We start from the raw sequence: 25053 nt of genomic DNA, 5'->3' as shown, positions 1-25053 counted from the left end.
GATTGATACGATTAATCAACTATCAAAATAGTTGGCAATGAATTTTCTTGCCACTGACTAATCGATTAATTTACAAATCATTCCAGATCTAATAGAAATCATACAAAAATAAGAACAGCATCACTCAAAACTCATCATGGGAGCGTTTTAAGAGCACTGAGGTACAATAAAGCTTCAATCTAAAATGTGTTATTACATCAATAAATACTGGTTGAGCCAAAGCAGATACACAGTGGAAACCTCAACTCTGTTTACTTCGGTTTCTTATTGTTTTGAGTTTAACCGTCAGCAATATAATCAGATCGCTGCAGAACAGTTTTTCCATTTCTTCTGATGGCTCCCTTTATTTAATCACTTCCCATGAGTCTATAGAGGGAGCCACTGCAGCCTCCTCCTGATCGCTCACTGCACTCCGGTGAGAGACGAACCCGGAGCTCTCTGAACCTGCCCGGTACACCGCCCCCAGCATGTCATACTGTACGAGCCGCATGTTCATCACAAGTGCTGCTCGCTCTCCCACAACCATCTAACATCCACAATAAAGAGCCAGCCTGCTGCTGCTGCCGCTGCTGCGCACACGCTCGGATCTGCAGCAAAACACACGGGGACGTTTTCCTTCTTCAGCACGCCAGGAGAGTTGGAGATCCGCAGGTATAATTGCAGGTACGTCTCCAAGGCGCCACGGGATGACAAAGCTGCTGCACACAGAGCTCAGATCAGATCAACATGAACACAATCCACCGAGGAGTGTATGTTGAAACAAGCCAGGGAGGAATCTGCAGCAGCACTTGTTTGAGATGTACTTCGCTTGTTTCAGGGAATCGTCCGGGAACAAGTGTCAGTATCAAAAACAACACATTAATATGTGAATGGGCAGCTCGCATGTTTTGAGCAAGTAGAGAATTTTAAGCTCCGCACGGCTGATTAACTCGCTCATTTTCCTGACACTGACTGACACACAAGTGGGCATGTTTACGCACGATCTTTACGCGTATTACGCACTAAATCCATTTTGGAGAAAAACAGCAGAAAAACACTTCACCTAGTTGAAGTCGCAGATTCAGCTGGAGCCGCGCCAACATAAACATCACGCCAGCAGCGGGGAGACGTTGGGACTCGTTAAGCAATGCCATCAATGATGTAATAACTGGTATTAAAACATGTAGGCTTGTCAAGCGAAAAATGATCTTGCACGCTCTATCCATTTGGTTCCTCTGTCTGCATCTCGTTACAGTGCTGCTGCTCCGACGTTTGCTCGACATGCTGGGGATCTGCGTGTGTCTCTGTGCGATTTTCAGCCAGGTCCTCTCTCAGGAGGCTGAGGAGCCCATCTCCTACACAGTAAGTGAGAGATTTTATTTCTGTACCAGCTTTTTTCAAGGTAACCTGGAGCACCGTGAGGTGCTGTTTACTTTAATCTGCTGAGGGTCAGGGTTCATGATTTTATTTGTCATACGTTTTAACATGAAAGGACTCTAATATATGTATGATTTCATGTCCACCGTTATCCATCCTTCACAGTGCACAGAGGGGTATGAGTATGACAGAGTCAGAGAGCAGTGCAGAGGTGAGAAATGACACATTTATGCAGCCGTTCTGTCTTTATTTTTCATCAACAAATGCTATATCCACTCTCTTCCCCTCTTTTCCCTCCCCATAGACGTCGACGAGTGTGCCTTGTTAGATGATGCCTGCAAAGGAGGGATGCAGTGTATCAATCACTTCGGCGGATACCTCTGCCTCCCCAAGAGCGCTGTCATCTACATCAGCAAGGACGGCGAGCCGGTGCCGGTGCCGGATCCAGTCCCCCCTGTCCCCGTAGTCCCACCAAACCAGCCTCAGCTCCCACGCACGTCCTCAACTGGCCAGAGACTCTACACCACCCAGACCATCCGCTGTGCAACAGGGTTCACTGCAGAGGATCAGACCTGCAGAGGTAAGATCAGCTGTACAGGCACTCCAACCTCCTCCCTCAGTCCAGATGCAAGATGATAGAAAGCATCATCAAAGTAACTTGAAAAACTAGCCTTTCATTTTTTTTTTACTGCTTTACACCGACACAAGGAGACAGTTCCTCTTATCTCAGCAAGTGGTGCTGACGAGCTCCTCGGGGGAGAAATTGGACTCTGTCAGCAGGAGCAGAGGTGTGACCACAAAATATGTGCAATATGTTCTCTGCAAGAAAACTTTTTCCTCTTCATGAATATTAATTTGACCTTTGGCCTTCATGAGACAGACTACTCCCCAAAAATGATGTGTACTGCAGTATCAGTAGTGTGCTCTTGTTGCACTTGGCCCGATGCAGAAGAATGTGTCTGAATGTGTCTCTGGCAGAGATATGTAGGTATTTGATAATTGCTTGCTAACGACTTTAGAGCCTCAATAAGCAGAGCTCCAAAGGTGAACTGTTCATCCATCTGTCTGACAGTCATCAACGGAGGAGCCATGCGTAGCTGCCAGATGTGTTGCAAGCTTCTCTGCTCACTGTGATGTCATGTTTTCTAAACTCTTTTGGTCGCTCGCAGCGTGATGTTTTTGGCAAGAGTTCAACTTCTTCCTAAAATTAAAAAAAAAAAAAATGTTGCCTTGGGTGTTGATGGCAAATCATAGATATTAGATATCATAATGTGGCAACATCTGTGCTCACATACAGCCTTTACACCTACTGTGGATATTCCCTGGGCCTGGTAGCTGCGCAAGACCATGTGGGGGTGATCTTGTGTTTGAGCGAGACTCTTTGATCAAATGGGGAGTGGGTTAAGATTCATTCTCTGTCTCACACACACACTCACACACGGTGGTGCCCTTCGTTGCCGCTTTGTGCCAGATGTTCATAGCTGCACCTGAGAGGGAGAATCTCTGATATCACTCGCAAACCAGCTCTTTGTTGGTCACGTGTTGCTCTGTGAAAGTGCGGTCGTGTTATGTCATTAGCTGCCTAAATGTAATGTAAGACAAAGTGCATTACCATACAGTACATGTGTTCAGCGGTGAGGAGCTCCTCTTGCCAATAGGCATGTGGTGAGCGGCTGTGTGGCGAGGCCTGCGGTCACAGAGCTCCAGTGAAAGTAACACATTTGATTTTACACCTGGGGCAAAGATATGTGTGAGGTGCTTTATGTGTTTCTCTGAATTGGAACCCAATTAGGTTTTATTAGAGTGTAAAACATGGCAGCATATCAGCTAAAGTAACCGCATAAGCGAGCTGGCATGGGTATAATACTTATTCATTCACTGGCGTGCCGCTTACAGTGCATGGGCAAAACAAAGATAGGCTGTTGCTGTCAGTGTTGGTGCTTTGAAATGACTGGAGGAGTTTTAACTGGAAGGCGTCTCGTGCCGTTTGGTGGGCGTTTATTTACGCTGGTGAAGTGATATAATCTTTGTTTACATCAGTCTCTGGTTTCTCTGTCATTACCTCTCACTCGCCACAATGAGCCAATTGTTCTTGGACACAGAATTGTCTTTTCTTTTTTTCTGGTTCCACAGTGGCTGTTTTTGCACAGCTACCTATCTTGCGAGCGAAGGAATTCCCATTTACTTCCAATGGGGGGAAACCTCAATGTATCAAATAGTGCTTACATCAGGCTCCTTCCCTGCTAACTCACCACTCTGCGGAGTGGAAGCTAGAGTGCCGAGTCAGGTAGGGCAAAGGGGAAGATGAAAGGCTGACACTGACTAAATAACCACACGAGTGCCGGAGCACTGACCGAGCCAGGTTGTACCAACGTCATGGGTTGTGCTGCTGCTGCTGAGTTGTTTTGGTGACTTACTGCTGAGTGTGTGGTGAACAGTAAAGAGATCAGCTTAAATGCTCTGGAAAAAATGAAGCCAATTTTCCAAAGCACAACTTAAATGGTTGAAAAGGCTGTTTATAAAACAAAATAGCCTCTCTTTCTGTTCTTTATGCTGATTAAAAGAGAACCAAACCACTAATTATATAATACACTTCACCCTGATATTTTTCCTTATAATAATCCTCCCCCTGGGGATAACTATTGGCAAATTGGCAATAAAGCTCCTTGGCCCTGAGTGTGAACCCCAGGCCTAAGAGTATGTTGTTGCAGTGACACATCTGGGAAGCTGGCGCCCTACTCCAGCCCCGGCCACACAGAGAAACTATGAGCCCTTACTGTATGTGTGACAGCTTAATGATGCCTCGCATTTCCATGACCTCCCCAACCCTCCAAACATACGCACACACACACTTACTGTGTTTACTGCTGGGAGATGCCTACAAGTGACTCGCTGTAGTCTTGTGTATACATATTAACTCTCCCTTTTCACCAGAGGTGAGGTCACTTCCTCCTAGAAGTGAAGGTTGTCCATCAGAAGTTGTCATTAACTATCAGTCATTAAAGGGACAGTTCACCACCAAAATCAAAAATACATATTTTCCCTCTTACCTAAGGAGCTATTTACCCATCTAGACTGTTCTAGATGTCTGTTTTCTTGTCAATATAATGGAACTGGATGGCACTCGGCATGTGGTGCTCATAGCGCCAAATAAAAAAAATAAAAGACATTTAAAAAACTCAACAGCGAGGTGTTTCTCAGAAAGCACGACCCAATAATTAAGATAACCCACAGACCTTGCTGTGAGCAGTTTCATGTAGGAACTTTTTTCTTTCTACTAGAAGGCTGCATTTTTACGTCCTAACCCGACTTGAGACTAACGTATTTAATGAAAGTTGAAGCACAGCGACATCCTGCATCCATGTCCCTGCAAGACTGAATTCACAGTCTTCTTGCTGTTGTATGTCATCCCACAATAACTGCTTCATTATTATCTGCATTGGCGACTAAAGTGAGATGCCAACAATTTCCCCCCATGGTTGTAGTTAGTCTTAACTTCACTAATGTCCAGTTTTGCTTCATGTCCTGCATCCTTAGCCAGCCAAAACTACATGAATGTTTGCTGCTTGGAAAATAACAAATAGCTTCTGTGTTACGGTCAAAGCATCGTCACCGAAGTAACAAACGCCAGCACCTAACAGGACATAAAGCACCAACAGGGAAAGTAGGTCCATCACTTATTATCAGGTATCACTTTATATCACTTTAAATATCACTAATTATTATTATTATTTTTAAGCACCATGTCAATTGACGGGACCGAACCCGGACTTCCTTTCAAGATTTTTTTCCAAACCTGGCCCGGCCCAGACACTTTCTACCTGTTACCAAACCACACCCGCCAACCGTATCACTGCATAAAAGGAAGCATGCATCTACTATTGAAAGATAGGCAAGCTAACTAGGCTCTCTTAAGTAGCTAACATTACAACTCAGCCAAAGTGCGACAGCATTAATATTAACATCTGGCGCTGTTATATTCACAAGCCTCTAGTCTTTGAGTAGATGTACGCTTCCTTCTGCACGGTGACACGTAAAGAAAATAGTTCCGAGATCATACTTCTCACAACATCTCTGTGGATTGCATTGCACATCTCGACAGGTATATCTCCAAAACTCACGCCAAAACAATCTAGATGAATTAATAACACCACAGGTAAGAGGAAGAATATGATTTTTTTTTTATCTTGGGATGAACTGTCCCTTTAAATCTGATGAAAAGTGGAAAGCAGTTATTTCACGGTTCTCAGTGACAGTTGACCACTGTTGTACTTAAATGTACTTTCAGTGACTACAGGCATATCATTTTGGCCTTAATGTCATATTTGACACTTTCTGGGTTCTCTCCTCGCAAGCCTTGACTTTACACACTTTAGCTGCTGCCTATTTATTTCTCATCTCTAAATTAGATACTTGTGCGCTGCAGTATGGGACATGAAAGGACATGCCACTCCTGTTTACCTGTCTGGTTTCCTGAGGTCATGCAGGCCACATTACCACCTGCATGCCTGGCTAATTTCAGCTACGTCTGGACTCTCTTCACCTGCACTGGCTAGAAATCTTTCCTAAATATGTTTTATTAAGGCCGTTAAGCCTCTGTGTGACAGAGAACTTGTGTACTTTTCCGAACAAGGCCGAGCGCATGCAATAACATTTTTCCACGCAGATGCAATGCACTTGGGAGGAATATCTCTGGAATGTCAGCAGTGGTTGTTTTTTCCGTTTGCTCCCATCTTTTGTGATGGTTGGAATTACTCACCACCTTGACAGATAAGCGTCAGATCGATCTGCGTGGAGCAGGAATGCAGAGAGCAGAACAAGCAGAGAGAGCACAACATGACGCTGCTTCATGATTTGACCTTTACAGCTTCTACTTTACAGCTCCACACTGTTGTCTCATCCTGACATTTGCACTTGAAGAAATAAGCCCTGGCCACCAGTCTCTGCTGATCCACAGACAATGTAAGAAGATGTGAGGACACAAAGAAAGCGATTGCAGTTTTTCAGGAAATTCCTTCAGATGTTATCCTGCGCGTGTTTGTTTCGGCCAAACATCCATCAAACAGATTTTGGAAAATGTTTCTGCACAGAGAAGGAATACTTCACGGAGGTGAACGTGATACAGGATGTACAGGATGTTAAATTAAAACAATCTGCGGTGATTTTGTTGTTCGACAGGAGGAAGTGGGATCAAACACAAAGCCTTTGCTTGATGAAAACTGACCCACTTTGTTTCTGGTTACTCAAAGAAAAAAAAACCTGAGGCACACCTTTGTGCCTGTTGAACCCTCCTATTACCAGCTAAGCTCTTGGCTTCCACCTGCTCTCAGACTGATGATTTGCACTGTCCTGCATCAGTATGTCTTCACTAGGAGATTGTCCCAGTGCCCTATGATTTTACTGCCCAGCTCACTGCACCTGTTACACAACTGTAATAACTGGTGTTGCATCTTTAAGCCTTTGACTTGTGGATGCTTTCAAGGGATGGCAATGTCATCCAGTCTGCTAGCCCACAAAGGTTTATTGTAGAGATGGAATAGTAGGATGGGTTGCCATTAAATGTGGCACAGACATTCATGCCCCTCAGGACCAGTTATAATAACTTTAGCAATCCTCTGACTCTTAATTTTCAAAACTCTGAACATTCCCATGAGCCTCTGCTTCACTTTGTGTCTACTAGTAAAAGTTAGCATGCTAACAGGCTAGATTAAAATGGTGAACCTGCATTGTTTCCTACAGTTTGAGAATTTCTTGTGGTGGTCTGTGGGCAGCTGGTTCCATTCATACTACAGTGAGCCAAAGTAAAACGTATGTGTGGGAAACACTAGACCAGCAGCTACCGACAGCAACTTCTAAGGTCTGCTGGTTTCCTGCATGTTGTCCTCAGTGCCGGGTAGACAAGGTGAATCAATCAACCTTAAATTATACAACTTTGACAATGAATGTCCGCTGGTCTGTGTGCATTATAAAATGACAATTGCATGTCTTGATTGCCCAAAAAAAGTTCAAATTTGGATTTTATCTACCTGGGTATATCTGTTACTACTTTGGCGAGCCACCCAAGTAGAGTCTATGTATGGGAAACACTAACATGGTAAACATTATACTTGCTGTACATCAGCAATCATTGGCTGTATGTTAACATTTAGCTCACAGCACCTCTGTACAGCCTAACAGAGCTGCTAGCATGTCGATTTTTTTATTAAATGGTTGGTATACTTAATATCTCTCTCAGTTCATGTCAAAATGAAAATTATTTTCAGTATATCAAATATTTACACAATTAAAAGTTAATCAAAGGCCCAGTGCGTAGGATTTAGTGGCATCTAGCGGTGCAGTTTGCAACCAAGTCAACACCCTTCACCCTACCCTCCAAGGCCATTTCCAGAGCCAGTGTTTGGTTTGTTCTGGGCTACTGTAGAAAAATGGTGGTGCAACATGGTGGGCTCCATGGAAAAGGACCCACTCCCTCTGCAGATACAAAAGGCTCATTCTAAGCTAAGGTCATGAAAACACAACAATTCTGAGTTTAAGGTGAATACACACTCATAACATAATTATGAATATTCCATTTCTGCCAATAGATCCCCTTAAATTCCTAAACACCGGACCTTTGAAGGATCATTTGTATGGTTCCATGTATATTATATCTGGAGGTTTACAGGATTAAAGTCAAATAGAGCTTGACAGGTCAGTCAGCCTTCTGATACTCATCGCAGACATATCTGCACGCGCCACGATGGTAAAGCAAGAAATGTAAGTACAGAAATGCAAAATATATGTTCACAGTAATTTTGAAAGCGGGTCGCCAGTACATACTTTGTACACCAGAGAGCACTGACAAGTTAAGCTAATTATTGAGTTAGTATCTGCCTCCAACATCCATTATTGGTCATGTTTTAGAGTCAATACCAGTGAATCAACATTGCTGAGATTTCTGGCTTTCACAACTCACTTTCCATCCGTAAACTGTGCCAGAAAACCTGTTGATGTTGCAACTCCTCAGCTGCTGATAAAGACGTTTCAACTTCTTCCATGCTCTCATCATAACTGGATGTATTTTGAAATCAGTATCTCCATGGCTGTATGTTTTTAATCTCTTGATCTTTGACCCCAAGAAATCAAAAGTAAAACAACCACAACAATTTTAGCAGTTATATTCTTAAAAACATTACATGAAGAATCTTAGAGAGATTAAGAGAATAAGAGAGAATGTGTTTTAATGATGACAGTATTTTATCAGCTTACTAATGCTGCCAGAGAGGACTCGAGTATCTTTGGCTCTGTGAATATAATCCAACCATCTTGCAGGCAGCCCCAATTTTGGCCTGTGCAGTGTTGCTGTACAGCATGCTGTTATTGCTTGTGGTTTGCCGCTGGCTCCTCGCTGCCATCCCATCAACGATGGCAGGGAGAAGCAAGGGGGGAAGCAGCTTTGCCGTGCCTCCTTGGCTTAAGTGCTTAATGTTGTTGTTATTATTCTCCCTGAGGTCGGTGCCTGTCCAACAGCCAGCTGCTTCCTCCTCTGATGTGCTTACATGTGTTGCTCTTTCCGTTTACCTCATGATGGAAAGGGACACGGGGCTGCTATAAATCACCATTGCGCTCAGCTGGGTGACACTCACATGCGATCGCAGGGTTTCTTACAGTTCTCGATTCATTTTATCATGCTGTTATTTTGAGCGTCCGTGTTCGCAGGTTTCATTCCTTCCATGCCGCAGATTTTGCCTTAAAAGCCGTGAATGGCTGCTTGTCAGGTGGGCAGAGCGATTGATCATGCTTTTCAGAGCAACAGGAAGGATTATTATCAGTTGAGAATGTAGCTGGCACACTGGACGGATTTTCAAGAATGTCAAGACTCTGCCTGACCTTTAGTAGAGTGTGGAACAAACTCACAAATCAGTTAGTAAGTGTCAGCATGACTAAAACTCCTGTTCCTCCTGAACAATGAGAGCGATGAGAGGGGGAATCTTGGGAGTGGTGCGAAAAGCAAGAGCATGGAAATATTTCATGCCTTAATACAGATGGAAATACACATATTATTAGGTTAGAGTGTCTTGAATCCTTTGATTTCTTATCTGCTTTGTGTTTGGACTTGCTTTGAAAGGGAAACACCACCACTCCCATTTGTCCTGAGGTCATGTTCGAGCCAATGATAGCTGCAGAGACAATTACACACAAATTAAACAAAGTGCAGGAGGAGGGGTAAAGTAAAGGTGCTTTAGGTTGAGCAGAACCAAACGCTCAGGGGCTGGTGTGTGACATGCTAATAAATTTGACGTTGTGAAATTTTATGGGCTATTAAAATCGCACATCTTGCCCCCTGCTTTCCCAAAGATTGAATTATCCAATAATCAGAGGGAAACAGAGATGCTGTCCAACAGCAGGATGGCTCCAACTGTTCTTTGGAACGGCTCCTGCTTTCCATTGCAGCGGTTCAGTGAAAACAAGACTAAATGCTCTCAAGTGATAATTACAACAGGCCCTATCATGTCAGAATAAATCTGGAGCAAATAACACATTGTTCTGAATTCAGGCCAAACAATTTTTAAGTCCCCGTTTTGGACACATATGCTTTTTTTCCCTTTCAGATAACACGCCACTCTGTAAAACATAAAAAAAAAAGGCCATTTAATGTTTGAGCACCTCCAATGAACACACACACCCACCGATCCGCACACACATTCTTTGAGCTGCCGCCATTCCCGTTACTCCCCCAACTCCCACAAGGCATTTAGAATTAATCTCCCTGAAAAGCAAGGAGTTTTTAACTCTGACATCACATATGCACACACGGCTGTAAATCTAACTTCAAATCTTAAAAAGCCCTTTTTTGTTTAAAAAAAAAATAAAAAAAAAATCCCTCCACCCTTTCTCCTCATTCTTTCCTTCCACTCTTCTGCTGGACAGCCTTATCTTTTCCCTGTGATGTTACAGCAGGCTCACTCTGAGAGGAAAAAAATCTGACCTCAGAGAACAGAGTCACTTCTCCCCACACGCAACACATCATCACGTTTGATGGCTTGTTGCAGTAAAATCTGTTTTCCTGTGTAAACTACACGGACTGTGCTGCATTTGGTAAGCTGTGGAGGCTTTATGGGACCTGAGAGCCAGCCAGTGTGGGATGTCCTCCCACCCCACCCACCCACTCACACACACTTGCACACACACAAACCTTCGTGGCACTTTGTATTGGCAGCTTCTTAAAGCTTTAGTGACAGAGTAGCAGTTACCACAAGATATTCCCGTGAATGAACCTTTGGAGTGCGTTCAGCAGCACATATGCTTTTATTTAGAGCTCTCAAAGCTTTCTTGAAGGGAACGAGGATGACTCTGACTTTTCCGTACACAGAAGTTCTGAGGAAGCATCACTGCATTGTTAGACACGTGGAGTTACTTCAGTTCATGGTTTATATAGTTATGTAAAAGACGGTTGGAGATATCTGCCCTGCACCAGCGAGTCCTTGTTTGATGATTCACGTAGTCTCCCATAACCACTCCAGCAGTGGCATAAACGTTGTCCGATTCCAGTTTATTCACGCTGAAATCTTTCCAAGTGTACCTGATGTGATTCTGGTTGGCAGCAATCACCCAAAACAAGAGCAAATGCCTCTATCAGGAGGTTATTTGTAGCCCACGTCTTGAAGCCATATGTGGACCAGCTCTGGCTCTGAAAACTGTCGAACACCAAAGGACACCACTGTTCAACCAGCACAGAGGTACAGAAATAAAACAAAACAAAACAAAACTTACTTTATAAAAAAACGTTTCAACTGGCTAATTGTTGCTTAAGTGTGTCAAATGTCTCAACACCTGTTTGACTGATAGCCATGAAAGACCTTAAGCCAAGAGACTTAATCTCAGGATGAACTGGGATAACTTTAGTGATCCCCACATTATTATGGATCAGACTGGTTTTCTTGCAAGACCAGCCCTAGTCTGCCTCTGATTGGCTTGCGTTTATCTTTTTCATATGAAGAAAAGCCTCAACGTCTTCCTGGTACTTAATACATCCATCCAGAGTTTTTTTCGGCCCTGGCAGTCCTCTGGACTACTCTGGAAGAAGTTGGTGTTTTTACCGGGGAAACTACAGCTCATAAGCCACCGTATCAAAACTGCAAGAAAAACAGAGATAACTGTCTAGTGAGCATGTTAACACGTTAAACTAAAGGGGATCAGATCTATGTTCCAAGGGTCCTATTTTCCCCTGCTCAGTATTATTTTAATATGTGGAATCAAGGAGGCGTTTAAAAGGATTTAATGTTCTCAGAAATGTTTTTCCCGAGGTCAAATGTCTAATGTATGTTTCCTTGGGTCAATATGTTAAGATTAATGCCCTCAAAATTGTCGACAGGTTTCTTAACATAATTTATTTACTCCACCATTCTTTAATTTTAACCCTAACCCTCAGAGAAGTAAATGTTAAGTGTAGCTGGCCTAATTGTCTACCAAAATAGAGAGTTGCATCCTTGAGTGATTTTGACAATGTCAAATATGCACTGTTTACCACAAATATCCAACAGCAACTACAGATTAAATGACAGATGTAAAGTGTGTAAGGGAATATAGAGCTGGAGATCATAGGACCCTGTGAACTTAAGGATAAGTGGTAATCACTGTAAACATTACACTTGCTAAACATCAGCGTGATTGTCATTCTTAGCACACAGGACTTTATTTTATCAGTGATCAGGAGCCTCAGACTTGTTGTCTGAATCCACTGCCAGAAGGCAGGGCATTTCCAGTCTCAATGAATCACCAAATACCTCCAGTAAGTAGGCGTGGGGGTGATTCACGTCAGGGACTTGATCTGGCTCTTTCTGTCTCCTGACTATTTGTTGACATTGGTCCTGTATAACACAGGATCTCACTTCCAGTTTTACTCTCTAACAATCACATCACCCTGTTATTCATTAAAGGGTTAGCTAGTGGTTTACTTTGTTAGCTTGTGGAGCTACCTGTCAAGCTCATACAGTATTGTGGCTCCTGTTTTGTCCTCTTCTGGCATCAACCTGCAACTTTCTGCGTGTCAAACTGCAGCATAGATGGCATAGATGTGTTGTGAAGTTGTTTAACCTCATTGTGTTTAGTATGAGAATGTGAGTAGTCTAAAAGTCTGACATTTGGCACTTATTTCAGGTGCTCTCTCTGCTTTGCTCTTCTCTCTGCTGTTAGAAAGAAGAGCTACTGTGTCTGCGTGTTACAGTTTTCAAAATCCCAATCTCTACTGGGACATCAACAACAACCTTTAAGCTAGCAACCTACACACTCACACTGGCAAATTACTCTTACCTGGTTGCTAACATCGCTGCATCCTGGGTTTAGCACCGCCCAAGGTGATTGGGATTGTTTGAAAAATGCTAAAAAGTTACAGCGTTTTTTTCCACTTGTACCAGAATGACAATTGATGCAGCCAGACTTTCTCCAGCATTCAGACAGTGCTGGAGACAAGGCTGGGTGACAATATTAACCTTAATTGACTGTGTTATTAACTGAAGGGATGGTATTGTCACCCAGACAGATGCAACCTACAAATCATGCAAAACTAACACTGTTGAGTGTGGATGCGCTTACATTTCTGTGGCATTACGTACCGCCTCAGGAAATCTATCATCCACATCCAGACTAGGACAATCTTTTGACCTAAGAGGCTGGATCTGGCTGCTGCAGGTCTACCATCAACAGTGACAGAGGCCCTCTAATGGACCAGGACTTAAAAAAAAAAAAAAAAACATGTCATGAAACCTTTGGGCTCTTGCAAGTGGGTCAGTATCTCCTGATACTGCTGGAATCCAAGCATTCGGTTTCTCACTGACACTCGGTGCTGGTTGTGGGTGAACTTTCCCAGATGCCTTTCAAGCCACATCAGAGCGTAGATTTTCCTGAACAACACTGCTTTTATCTTTTTCTTTTACTAAGCGGGTCAGTGAGCAACAGACCATGTCTGTGCATTCCTTCCTGTATGCAGTTCGCACCTGTTGTCTCTCAGGTACACCTTTAGATAAGCCCTGCTTTTGTGCCTAATGTACTGAGTCCATCTTATCACTGTGCCCTGACATTTCAGCCCTCTTCCCTTTCCTTCCTCGACGGAGTGAGGACAACTTACCTTCTGTCCACCTTTTGGTTCATCGGCCAATTTCTCACCGGCACCAGTCCCACTGGATGGTGGTGGCTGTGGGACTGGCATACAGAGCCTTTGAGGCCTTCAGGGAACAGCTTGATCTTTTCCACATGAAACATTTCCAGGTGAACATCATTTCAAGACATCTGTGCTGCAGCAAGTGTGGCTTCCCTGCATTTGAGTTATTTATTAATTTAACATGTTTGATCTCTTTGAATTGGGGCTCCATGAGTATTTAACTCTTTGCCTCAGGTGCTTTGAATGCATCTCAACCCTGCAGGAATGATAACAGAATCATGTCTGTCATGTTCAGCACAGTCACCAGGGGAGGACAGGCTGAAACTTTAGGTTTTCCAGTCGCTTTGCAGTCAGGTTCTTCTTGCTATTGTTAAGCTACACACGTGTCAAAACACAATGCAGTTCCTTTCCCCTGTGTATGTGTGTGTGTGTGGTATTGAGTATAACTGTCTGTCATGCTTTTAAACTGATGCCCACTGGCTGTCTGCATATGATGGGTTGTGTCAGACCACCCAAGAGTACTGCTGGTGGGCCCACAGGGATGAGAGTATACAGTACGGGCGTATTCGTAGTGTGTGTGTGTGTGTGTGTGTGTGTGTGTGTGTGTGTGTGTGTGTGTGAGAGAGAGAGAGAGAGAGAGAGTGTGTGTGGGGGGGAGAAAGAGAGACAGATAGTAGTTCAGAAATAAGAGGGTGGGGGGTTATAGAGAGAAAAGCCTTTTTGAAGACGCTCTGGCTCCAAGCGAATCAAAATTGAGAACGTGTTTGGAGGATCAACAGAAAAAGGAGAATCTTTCCACTGCGGTGTCATGTGTTTTTTCCATAGCTGGAAAATTCTTATTTCTGCTGAGAAGTTTATGAAGAACCTGAGGGAAACAGTGCTTTTAACAGAGTAACTCACGATTCGATTCACGATAAGTTGCCCAATATAACAATAGAATCTTGAAACAACGATTTTGTGATTATTGATACATTGCAAGAAAATCATCTAATAATACATCATGATATCTGTCAAACTTCAGAATACAAAGTACCCCTAAAAAGGCAAAGTGCAGGAGTTATGTATTAATTTACTGCATTGTGGTGCCAGTTTGACAATATTTGAAATGATTAGAGATGAAACGATGTATAAAAAAGTACATAGAGTCTTAGCTTAGTGCTAGAAGGGATACAATTATGTCTCAAAACCTTTTCAATCTGTGTAAACTAAGTTTACACCCAAGGAGATATGAAGTAGTGACTTAGTTGGTAAAATTCTCAGGGCAATTTGTTAAGAGCACCTCCATGTTTTAATAAAAATATCTAATTGGCGGCAGTGTGATGATAATTGTATCGCAAGAGGAAGCGGTACGATATATTGCTGTATTGATCATTTGATGCACACCTAATCTGAACTAAATCTTAAAGGATACATGCTAATTTTCAGGTTCACAATTTTATTGTGGTTTTCTCAGTTTTCTCATACAGTCCAATGCTGCAGCACTATGGTCCCCCTCTGTCTGAAACGCTCTGTTTTAGTTCCTGTCTCTTTAAGGACACCCCCTCCTAGGCACCCAGTCTGCTCTGATTGGTCAGTTCACACACGCCTGACCCAGTACCGCTTACTGTCAGTACGTTTCCATGCACACTTTAGTCAAGCTACGGTCATAACTCGATCAGGCCATTTAATTACTACTACTACTACTACTACAATGGACTACTGCCATTGTCCCAATATACAAGCACCAGGGGAGAATCGATTTATTGACGGTAGTATGTCTGACTCCACCACGGTAGGTGTATGCACCATTTCAGCTAGTTGCTACTGGATATTCATCCGGTTGACCTATTACATCACATACCAAACAAGTTAAGAAGCAAATGGGCTGCACAGCGAACGGTGAAAACATGGATGACTTTTCGGCGCTCTACAAAAATTTGTATTTCTTGCTCTAGCACTCGCCATGTTGATACCTACCTTCTTCTTTTGTTTGGTTTCCTGCTACGGATTTATGCCATGGACGACTTCTGGGTCAATGCCCAGCGTGGGGACTGGTGCATTAGCAGAACGCCGAGGCCAGTTCAGGTCCAACTAAGGCGTATACATGAAAGAGTAAACTTTCATGTATACGACTTTCGAACTAACAAAATAGTCCGACTTTTTCTAACATCATGTAACAGTACTGTGTGTCTCCGGTCATGTTTTGATCCTTCAAATAGCTGAACTTCTACCATGAATAAAGGCATAAATAACGCAAATGTGTGACATGGTGATGTCAAGAAGCCACAGAATTTTAAATACTGACGAGGCGTTACAGGAGCAGTGTTTTCTGTGGAAGAGAGGAGCTCCCGTTGCTGGTGACTTTTGGCTTTCTCATTTTTAAGATATTTAAATACACAAGAACATAAGTAACATACTGAAGGAAAAGCAAAACGAAAAAGCAGAATAGGTCTCCTCTAAAACACTGACACCAAGGGCGTAGGTTTGGTCTCAGCTTTGGTAGTGACATTACCAGGGGTGGACTGGGACAAAAATTCAGCTCTGGCATTTTCTGTCCAGACCAGCCCACTATATTATCAGCGGACACCACGAAGAAGTCCACAAATCTCGTGGCGTCCTTTCTCACACATACTACAAAGGAGAGTCATATTCCTTGATAGCAGTTAACAAATAAAGCACGTAGCTATGAACTCAAGGACTAAAACTGACAGCTATAGCAATCAACCAATCAATCTTTGTTCATTATAGTGTCAAATCACAACAGAAGTTATGTTATGACCAGGGGTGGGACGAGACTAACGGGAAGAACCCAAAACCAGAGACGGGGTGGAGTTTTTCTCACATCATTACTTACATTTGCACAACAGTTGGTGCATTTCTCAAAACAATTAGTACAAACTGCAAAACCTTGTTGATAACCTGCAAAAGCATGTCACATGCTCAAAATAGAGGTCATTCCTCAAAACCAAGTATTCCTATCAATGAAAGTGTGTGTGTCATAAAAAAAAGTCCTGACACCATCATTTATGAACAAGGTAGTCAAATGGCTTTGTCGTGTTTTCATTAGGACACTTTACTAGTGTTTCCCAATGCAAAAAAGCCAGATCTTTGTGACCTGAAAATGCTCAAGACTATACACTAACACTATACACAGCCATTTGAAAACTACAGTAAAAGTAACACATTTACACACAAATTATACCTATTAGATAGTTATCACCTCAGTAAACAATAAATGAATTGAAAGATTACAATAAATTCAATGGTAAATATTGCAAATTAAATTTATTATTTGCTACAGGTTTACTTGTGTTTTGTATCTCTGTTTACAGCTCATCAGGCCACGTGAATGTTTACTGTTGCTATGGCAACAAGAGACCGCTGACGTTAGCATCTGTTAGCTAGCTTAGCTAAATCATCTGAACAATAATAACCCATAATATCACAATTCGGCGTATTTGAACAAAATCAACCACAACTACCAACAGTCACAGCCCTTTAACTCTGGGCTGATGTGCTGCCACATGTTAGATTGTCAAAGTTAGAAAATAACGACTTCAGTCCCTGAGGAGCTACGTTAGCATTAGCGGCAGCTGCGTTAGCATTAGCGGCAGCTGCGTTCATCAGTATGCAGTTAGTGAGGTCGCATCACATTCAATGTAAAAACGTTTTTTACTTTGTTTTGGACATGTCTCAAACATTTAGCCGAGCCAGCCCCAGGCTGACGTTACTGACCCTGTCTGCCTCCACTCGCTCATCATCGTCAGGTCCTCGTCCCTCGTCTCCCGGCGCAGCAGCACCTGTGGCTGCTGGCGGGTCGGTGTCACTGGTCCCGGCACCAAAAAGCTCCGTCAACTTCGCACATTTAGCAGCCTCCACCTCCAGAGACTTCAACTTTTTAATCGCTGTTTCTCAGCTGTTTCTTCCTCTTATCCATTTCAAGTAGCGGACACAGTTTGGAAGATGCTCACTACCACCACTCACTAACGTTACTACTGGCTCAGCAGCAGACAAATATTGGTAGTGACTATTTTGCAATCCTCGAACATTGGTTGTGACATGTCACGACCATCTATATAGAAACCTACGCCCATGACTGACACTAAGCCATGTCCTCACCTTACCATCACCTCATCGTCCTAACACCTTCACCTCTGATTGTATCAACAATATCATTTATTTATTTTCAACATTCTGGACATAACTTTAAAATTTGAGTTGGTAACGTTTGAGTTTTTACATCTTGTAATCATCAAGTCTGTTAGTGATACAGTAGACCTGCAGAGTTTTTTAACAGCAGTTTTGAATTCATTTGGGAAATGTAGCATCTTTCTGGCAGGAGCTTTGTGTTTTTAAGCCTCTTATACTAACATCAAACTACTGCTTATCATGTTATATAACCTATTAATGACAGGGTGAGAGATAGAAAGTGAACGTGTCTCGATCTCTGTGCTTTTGGTTTGATGGATTTCTGTTGAGAGAGCAAGGTGTTACGGTAAAAAGCACATGACTTATCAGTTGAGATTTCATGCGCGCACACACACACACACACACACACACACACACACACACACACACACACACTTCCCCCTTCAAAAATCTGTCCTGTTAGTAGAAGATACGATCTGTGTTCCCCCCCCTCACCCGGAGCTTCTGAATAAAAGCCCTCTTTCTTTAATCCCCCGCACTCTGTACGAACATGTGTGATTATGCCCATGTGTGTGATGTGATGGTGTCGGTGATCACAGATTTCACAGTTCACACATCACAGATCACAGAGTTCATACAGTCCAGACATGTTGTTTGGCTTTGTGTTCCTGCATTCATTAGTCTTCAGCTTCCCCTCAGTGTGTGTGTTTTCTGTGTTTATTGCAGACATAGATGAATGCACAACAGGTAGACACACTTGTGGACCTGAACAGACGTGCTTCAACACCAGAGGCTCCTACACCTGCCAGTGTCCTCTGGGCTACCAAAGGAACGGAGACCACTGTGTGGGTGAGTCACACACTCCTTCCTCCTCTCCCTCTTCTAGCTTTATCACAAGATTACAAGTGGTGTCAAGCTTTCAAAAGACTTTGAACAACTGATTAAAAGAATTGCTTTTTCCTGCCCGTATCTCCCTTCTGTAAATGTGTGTGCTTCCCTGCAGACAGAGACGAGTGTGCCCTGACCCACTACTGCATGCACAGATGTGTGAACACACAGGGCTCGTACTACTGTGAGTGCAACGCAGGTCACAAGTTGGCCAGCAACAACCACAGCTGTGTTGGTAAGTCACTGAAAAGTAACTGTGAGTGTGTCTGTGTGTGCTTGTGTGTACAGCATCAGGTGATGGAAACACTTTGCTTCAGTGATTTAAGGATTAAAGCTGCTGTAAGTGATATTTTCTCATTAATATAAGTGATCAATATCTCTACATTTGGAGTGTTTGGTCAGTAACCCATATTTCTAAATGATTAGTGTGTCAGACATTTTGTGCCGGTGTGGATATCCACCTGATCTGCTCCCTTGCCAGGCTGACTTTTAACCTGTTGCTACTTGCATACTCAATGCAAACAACAAGAGTTTATTATAATAATCATAAATACCTTTATTTGTATTGAACTTTCTAGAACCTGTGTTAACAGAGTGCTTTACTGTACCGTGCATACACGAACACAACAACGTAAAAAAATAAACAAAAGAGCAACAAGTGCAATAAATAAAAAAACATGAATAAAACTGAGGCATTAAACAAGGTGTTAGTCAGGTAGATTTAACGAGCTCAACTTAACACTGCTTTTCTCTCGACCTTCAGTTTTCTCTGGATGTAGATATTTTAATGTCAGGAACAAAACAAATGGTGCACAAGCTCTTGTTTTTTTAAGCCTGGGAGCTCAGAACTATCATGAGACTCACTGTGTAACCTGAACCCACACAGAACATCTCCCGCAGCCATCAGAGGAAGTTATTGAACAAGTTGTGCAGTGATAGAGAGCTGGTTGTCTCTGAAACCTTTTTAGAAATCCATCAAAACTCATGACTCGCTCCGAGCGATGGTGAAACATGTGCGTGTGTGTTTGTGGTTTATGTGTGCATGCTGTAGTTGTGTGTTTCTCTTTCGGCCCCATTTTGACCTGCACTGGGGAAGCCAAAGTACAATTTTCCTTTGATGGGATAATTAAATGGTATTTATAGTTACTGAGAACAGAGCTGCTATTATGGGATTGATGGCCAAAGCTACAAAAATAAGTTCCAAGTTGTAATAAACGAGAATAATCTGTATTATATCCATATATGTAAAACATCTGACTTTGTTCCAGATGTGAATGAATGTGATGTGCAGAGTCCCTGTCAGCACCACTGCTACAACCTGATTGGCTCCTTCCTCTGCCAGTGTGACCAGGGATATGAGCTGGCACAAGATGCCGTCTCCTGCCAAGGTGGACACACATGAACACACACATACATGCATACATATATTGGCAGATACCTGTTTGTAAACTCCCATCATTCTCATTTTTCTGTACAGACATCGATGAATGCAGCTTCTCCAGCTACATGTGTCAGTACCAGTGCATCAACAGCCCAGGAAGTTACTCCTGCGAGTGTCCAGACGGATATCAGCTCCAAGGAAACAGGTTGTGTCAAGGTACTACACTTATTTTATTTATTTATCCTCTCTGTTTTCACACTCAACAAAGTGAGTCCTCCTCTCTCCCTCCCTTCCTCCTCTTCCTCTTCCTCCTCCTCGACTCTTTGAAGATAACCGTTGATCATCCCTGCTATCATCCACTGTTCTACCTTCTCGTGCAGGGAATGAAAGCCACTCTCAACCAGATCTGTCATGGAAAGAATGCGGAGGTTAGGCAACACAAACACACTGCAACTTTGTGTTGCCCTGCTGAGCCACCTCTGTGAATTTATATGCATGATGTTGGTTGCTTGAAGTGGATTTATTTGAAGCTCCGGCGTTCGCTCAAAGGGTGAGCTGTTATTTTTTCCTCTCCCCCTCGGTCAGGTGCAGGCTTTATAGGGGGAGTCATGAATCCGGCCGGTTGTGTCAGAGGGACCTCTTGGTGATGAATCCAGGTTGCTGTGCCAGAAATAGCCCTGTGGTTTGGGGCACGTTTGATGGGGTTATTTTCATGGTGCTGCGAGGAAAGAGCTGCAGTTAGGGATATGTGGGGTTGCATTGGGGGCTTTCCTCGACTACAGATCTGCAGGCTTCCCTCTTGTGTTTTTCTTGCATCTTCACAGCTACAACCCTGAGACACCATTCCCACACTGTCCTGAACTTTGACTCTGTTTTCACAGCTCTGTTTCATCAAGCGTGTAGAGTTTGTGTGTGTTTTGGACGTGCGGGATGCTAATATTGTCATCCAGCTATTTTTGACTGTTCAATACTTCTCTTCTCTCACTCTCTGTCGTTCTGCCAATCACCAGACATAAATGAGTGTGAGACGGGGACCAATAACTGCCAAGATGATGAAATGTGTTGGAACTATTACGGAGGCTTCCGCTGCTATCCCAGAAACCCCTGCGAGGCGCCTTACACCAAAACCTCAGAAAAGTCAGTAAACATCATCCAGTTTTTTTGTTTCACCCTCCTCACTCTCCAAAAACTCAAAATCTTCCCAAGTATACTCTCATATCTAGTTTCATTACTCTGAATATAAGACACAATCATCCAACAGGTAACATTTCAGTGAGAGTACAGACTTGTTTTTAGACATCACATCTTATTTTAAGAAATCGTAACAAGTGAATTGTCATTTGTTCCATTGGCAGATTTCTTTACTTTTTACGACATGAAATCATTTTTTTCTTGTTTTCGAAGTGGTTTCACAGAGATTGTCGTCCTTGTTGTGTGCTCGCAGTCGCTGTATCTGCCGGTCTCAGACTGAGTGCCAGGGTCTCCCACCGTCAATTGTCTACAAATACATGAGCATCCAGGCGGAGCGGACTGTGCCGGCGGACATTTTCCAGATTCAGGCCACCAACATCTACGCCAACACACACAACACCTTCAGGATCAAAGCTGGGAATGAGGGAGGAGAATTTTTCCTGCGAGTAAGTACATTTTTTGTTTTACATGAAGGGCTGGGGGAGGGTGTCACAAGTCATAATGGTCCCCCTATTCTCAAAACAATGTTTGGAACTATAAGCAAACAGGACTAAGAGTCTATAGCCATGCTAGTGGCTGTTAGGCTGCACAGTGGCCCTTCCTTGAGCTAGATCACTATGTATTTCTGTATTTGAGGCAGTTTGTCCCCTTAGAGTTGCCATAAGGCAGAAGTGACACTGGAGTCATCGCTGCTTCTCACCGTTGCTCTGACTAGGTTTAGGCCACTGGCCAATGCCATCGTCAGTTGTTGATGGCTGACAATCATCCTCTACTGACACCTGTACCATCGTAACATTTAAAAGATTTAAAAGACCTTCCATCAGAAAGCGCAAAAAAGTGATGTGTTGGTTGCTGCTCAATGCAATAGCGTTCTGTCTCCATGTCCCATTAATTCATTTCTTATTTAACGCAGTGAAAGCAGGAAACAGTGATGACTACAGTGGTGTGCTGATGAACAACTCCCGCCTTACTTTCATTCAAAAAAGCAACAACAACAACTTTTTAATCACAATGGTATGATGGTAGAGTGCTCAGTGGTCAATGACCGTCAACCACTGGGGATAGATGATGGCATTGTCCATGGGCCATGAGATATTTTAGGCTGGCCCGTCCCATCCATAGAGCTATAGTACTCGCATGGCTACAAACAACTGATATAAATCTATTTCAGTGCACTTCATCATACCAATCTTAATTTGTTTCAAAAAAGATATGTGATAAATCTGTCTTCCCATGCTTACATATTGACTGATCATATTTTCTTGCAGCGTTCCAGCAATGTGAGCGCCATGCTGGTGCTAACCAAGCCTCTGTCGGGCCCCAGGGAGTACGTCGTGGACCTGGAGATGGTCACCCACCATCTGACCATGAACTACCGCTCCAGCTCGCTGCTGCGGCTCACCGTCATAGTCGGGCCCTACGCCTTCTGAGCGCCGCCAATCCCATCAGCCAAAATAAGTCTGGTTCAGCAAACATAGCAGTGTAACACAGCAGATGCCTGTATCAGCATTACATACTGTACATTTTCATACAATACATGCATATGACGTATATCATAGGCTGCGCCAGACTCATACAGCAGCACAGCAGTTCTCATAGGCTTGATCATGACAGACCGACCCATGCTGTGATGTGACCACTGGGCATCTTTTTCTCTCGAGGTGCAGGGAAGCATTTTGATGAAGGGTTTGTGACGAAACAGTTTTTGACTTTAAGTGCCTGAAGTGGACGTAGGAAAGATGCTGGATGCAGCAGTCATTGCTACTTCCAGACAGAACTGGTGCACTCAGGAAAAGAGGCCTAGTGGACACACATCCTTACTGTGATGGATTTTTGATGCAGCTGTACCTACATTTATCACTTTGTTCAGACCAGAACTGCTTACAATAACCTGTGTGTGCATCAGAGAAGAGAGAAATCACTTTTTCTATATAAATGTACATGATAAATATCCAATATGAGCAGCTTTTGATACAAAATAATTTACAGACTTTGTAAATCACAGCTTCTGTTGATAAATGTTGTAGGGGTTAGTGCTGCTGCGCCACACTGTTTGTGCAAGTTTCTGTATAGTTTTACTCATGAGTAATAATTTCCAGAGAAGTCCAGAACAGTTCAGAAGTGTAAAGGGAGGGAATATGCCTGTGAGTTGAGAGAGTACTAAACTTTGCATGACAACAGGCTTGATGCTCGTAGGCTTTACTCGCAGGAGTTAAGTCATGTACATACCGAGGTAACAAATCTGTGTGTGTGGATGTTTGTGTGTGAGTGTGTGTGTGTGTGTGTGTTATGCAAGTGAGTGAAAGTGTGAAACACAGAGGGAGAGAAAGGGAAAGAGTGAGAAAGAGCTTGTTCTCTGCCCCCGGTTTCGGTGGATGTGGTCGAGCTGTTTATGCGTTTCTGTGATGCCATCCCCGCGGTCACAGAGGCAATAACAAGAGATTTTTGAACTCGAGAACACGAGCAGGAAATGACGGCTTTCATAACACACCTCGGCTAATCGACCGCTCGTTGGTGCCACGCTGATTCTCCAGAGGAACGGCTGGGCTTTCTAATGTCGGTCCCAGACAAGAAGTCACACTGGCACCAGGCTGGCTTGCGTGATAAACATAATTACAGTGCTTTGCCCTGTAGCTGGTTGCTGTGTGACACAGGGGATTATTAAAGTGTTAATACAATGCCACCACACTTTTTTGGCAGAATGAGAAATCTTTCACTACCTGCTTCGCTTTCTTTCATGACTCCACGTGTCAGCTCTGGCTTATTGCTGAAACACTGTACACTGTCGACTGAAAACCACATTGAAACCAGCATGTTGTCACCACTCCAAGTGTAGAGAGTTATCCGTCTTTGCCTCAAACTTCTTTTATGTGGTTTCAGCATAGTGCCTTAGAGGTAAATGTTACACTAATCTTACCGTTCATGCTGTCAAGACTGTTAACTTCCTTCAATGAATTGCCTTAATGTCTTTCTCTTCTATTTAAAATATATTTTGTCATATGTACCTTATATTGATTGTACTCTGAAGAGCAAAAGTTATATTGTTGAATAAAATATGATGGATAAACGGGGCTTGGTTGTTCTGTTTTCTTATTCAGTGTTGTAAAAAGTGCCTAAAAATCATGCTTGAGTGAAAGATATAATGACTGATATATTATTGTTATTATTGATATACATTCTTACATATTGAACCTTTAATGTTGTAAATATGACCTTTCTGAGTTTGAATTTCTTCTCCAAAACTACATAGTGCACCTTTAAAGTGTCTGGAATTATATGTAATCAGATGTACTTAAGTATCAAAAGTAACTTTCAGGCAAGAAATGTACTTAAGTATGAAAAGTACAAGTAAAAGTAAATTATACATGTATTCACATCGATTTAGTTACTGTGTACTGGACTGATAATCAGATCCATTCATTATCTGAATCAGTGTTTGTTTTTTTTGTTTTTTTTTTTCAATTTAAAAATGCTTTGGCTCTGATGCAGAATGTAATCGGCAAAGTAACTAGTAACTAAAGTTAGCAAAAAAATAGATGTAGTGAGTAAAAATTACAATATTTGTCTCCAAAATGTAGTGGAGTGGACAGGCTTGGGGAGTAACAGAATACATGTAACAGATTACATAAAAAGGTAATTTGGTAAAGTTACACAAAAAAAGATGTAATTGCATTAAAGATACATTTATTATTATTATTATTTACTAACTGGATTACAATTTTAACATAAAGGATGATCTACTAGTCTGTAACCATGACAACACTTCACAAGTCTCACAGAATCATTTTACAGAAACCTGTGAATTGAAATTAAAAGTCATCTTGTTGATGTTTCTTTTTTCTTGTCTTTATTTGCATATGTTTGGTATCAAGGTAATCCAAAAGTAATGGAAAGTAATCAAGTTTACATTACTTTATCATTGTGATACTTCTGAAGTTACCCTCCCACCCCGGGGAGTAGAAGTATAAAG

At 42.6% G+C, this 25053-nt stretch overlaps 1 protein-coding gene across 1 annotated transcript; it reads left to right on the top strand.

Annotated features, from left to right (window-relative positions):
• The first annotated feature begins 490 nt into the window (after nt 1–490).
• Nucleotides 491–24154, top strand: efemp1 (EGF containing fibulin extracellular matrix protein 1). The gene is made up of 11 exons (XM_073481262.1): nt 491–663; nt 1235–1341; nt 1522–1567; nt 1661–1936; nt 18350–18472; nt 18627–18746; nt 19780–19899; nt 19989–20108; nt 20903–21029; nt 21337–21529; nt 22352–24154. Exons 2-11 carry the CDS (start codon nt 1261–1263, stop codon nt 22511–22513), a joined length of 1368 nt encoding a protein of 455 aa, XP_073337363.1. The 5' UTR covers nt 491–663; nt 1235–1260; the 3' UTR covers nt 22514–24154.
• The last annotated feature ends 899 nt before the right edge of the window (nt 24155–25053 follow it).

The sequence above is a fragment of the Pagrus major genome, chromosome 15, assembly GCF_040436345.1.
Source record: "Pagrus major chromosome 15, Pma_NU_1.0".
NCBI lineage: Eukaryota > Metazoa > Chordata > Actinopteri > Spariformes > Sparidae > Pagrus > Pagrus major.
The sequence above is the reverse complement of the archived record's forward strand: the minus strand, read 5'-3'. Positions and strand labels throughout refer to the sequence as shown.

Bases quoted from the DNA above. Each gene is read 5' to 3' on its own strand.
- efemp1 (XM_073481262.1), top strand. From the start codon at position 1,261: ATGCTGGGGATCTGCGTGTGTCTCTGTGCGATTTTCAGCCAGGTCCTC. The intron at 1,937-18,349 runs GTAAGATCAGCT...TGTTTATTGCAG, and splicing joins AGAGGATCAGACCTGCAGAG to ACATAGATGAATGCACAACA. The intron at 18,747-19,779 runs GTAAGTCACTGA...ACTTTGTTCCAG, and splicing joins CAACAACCACAGCTGTGTTG to ATGTGAATGAATGTGATGTG.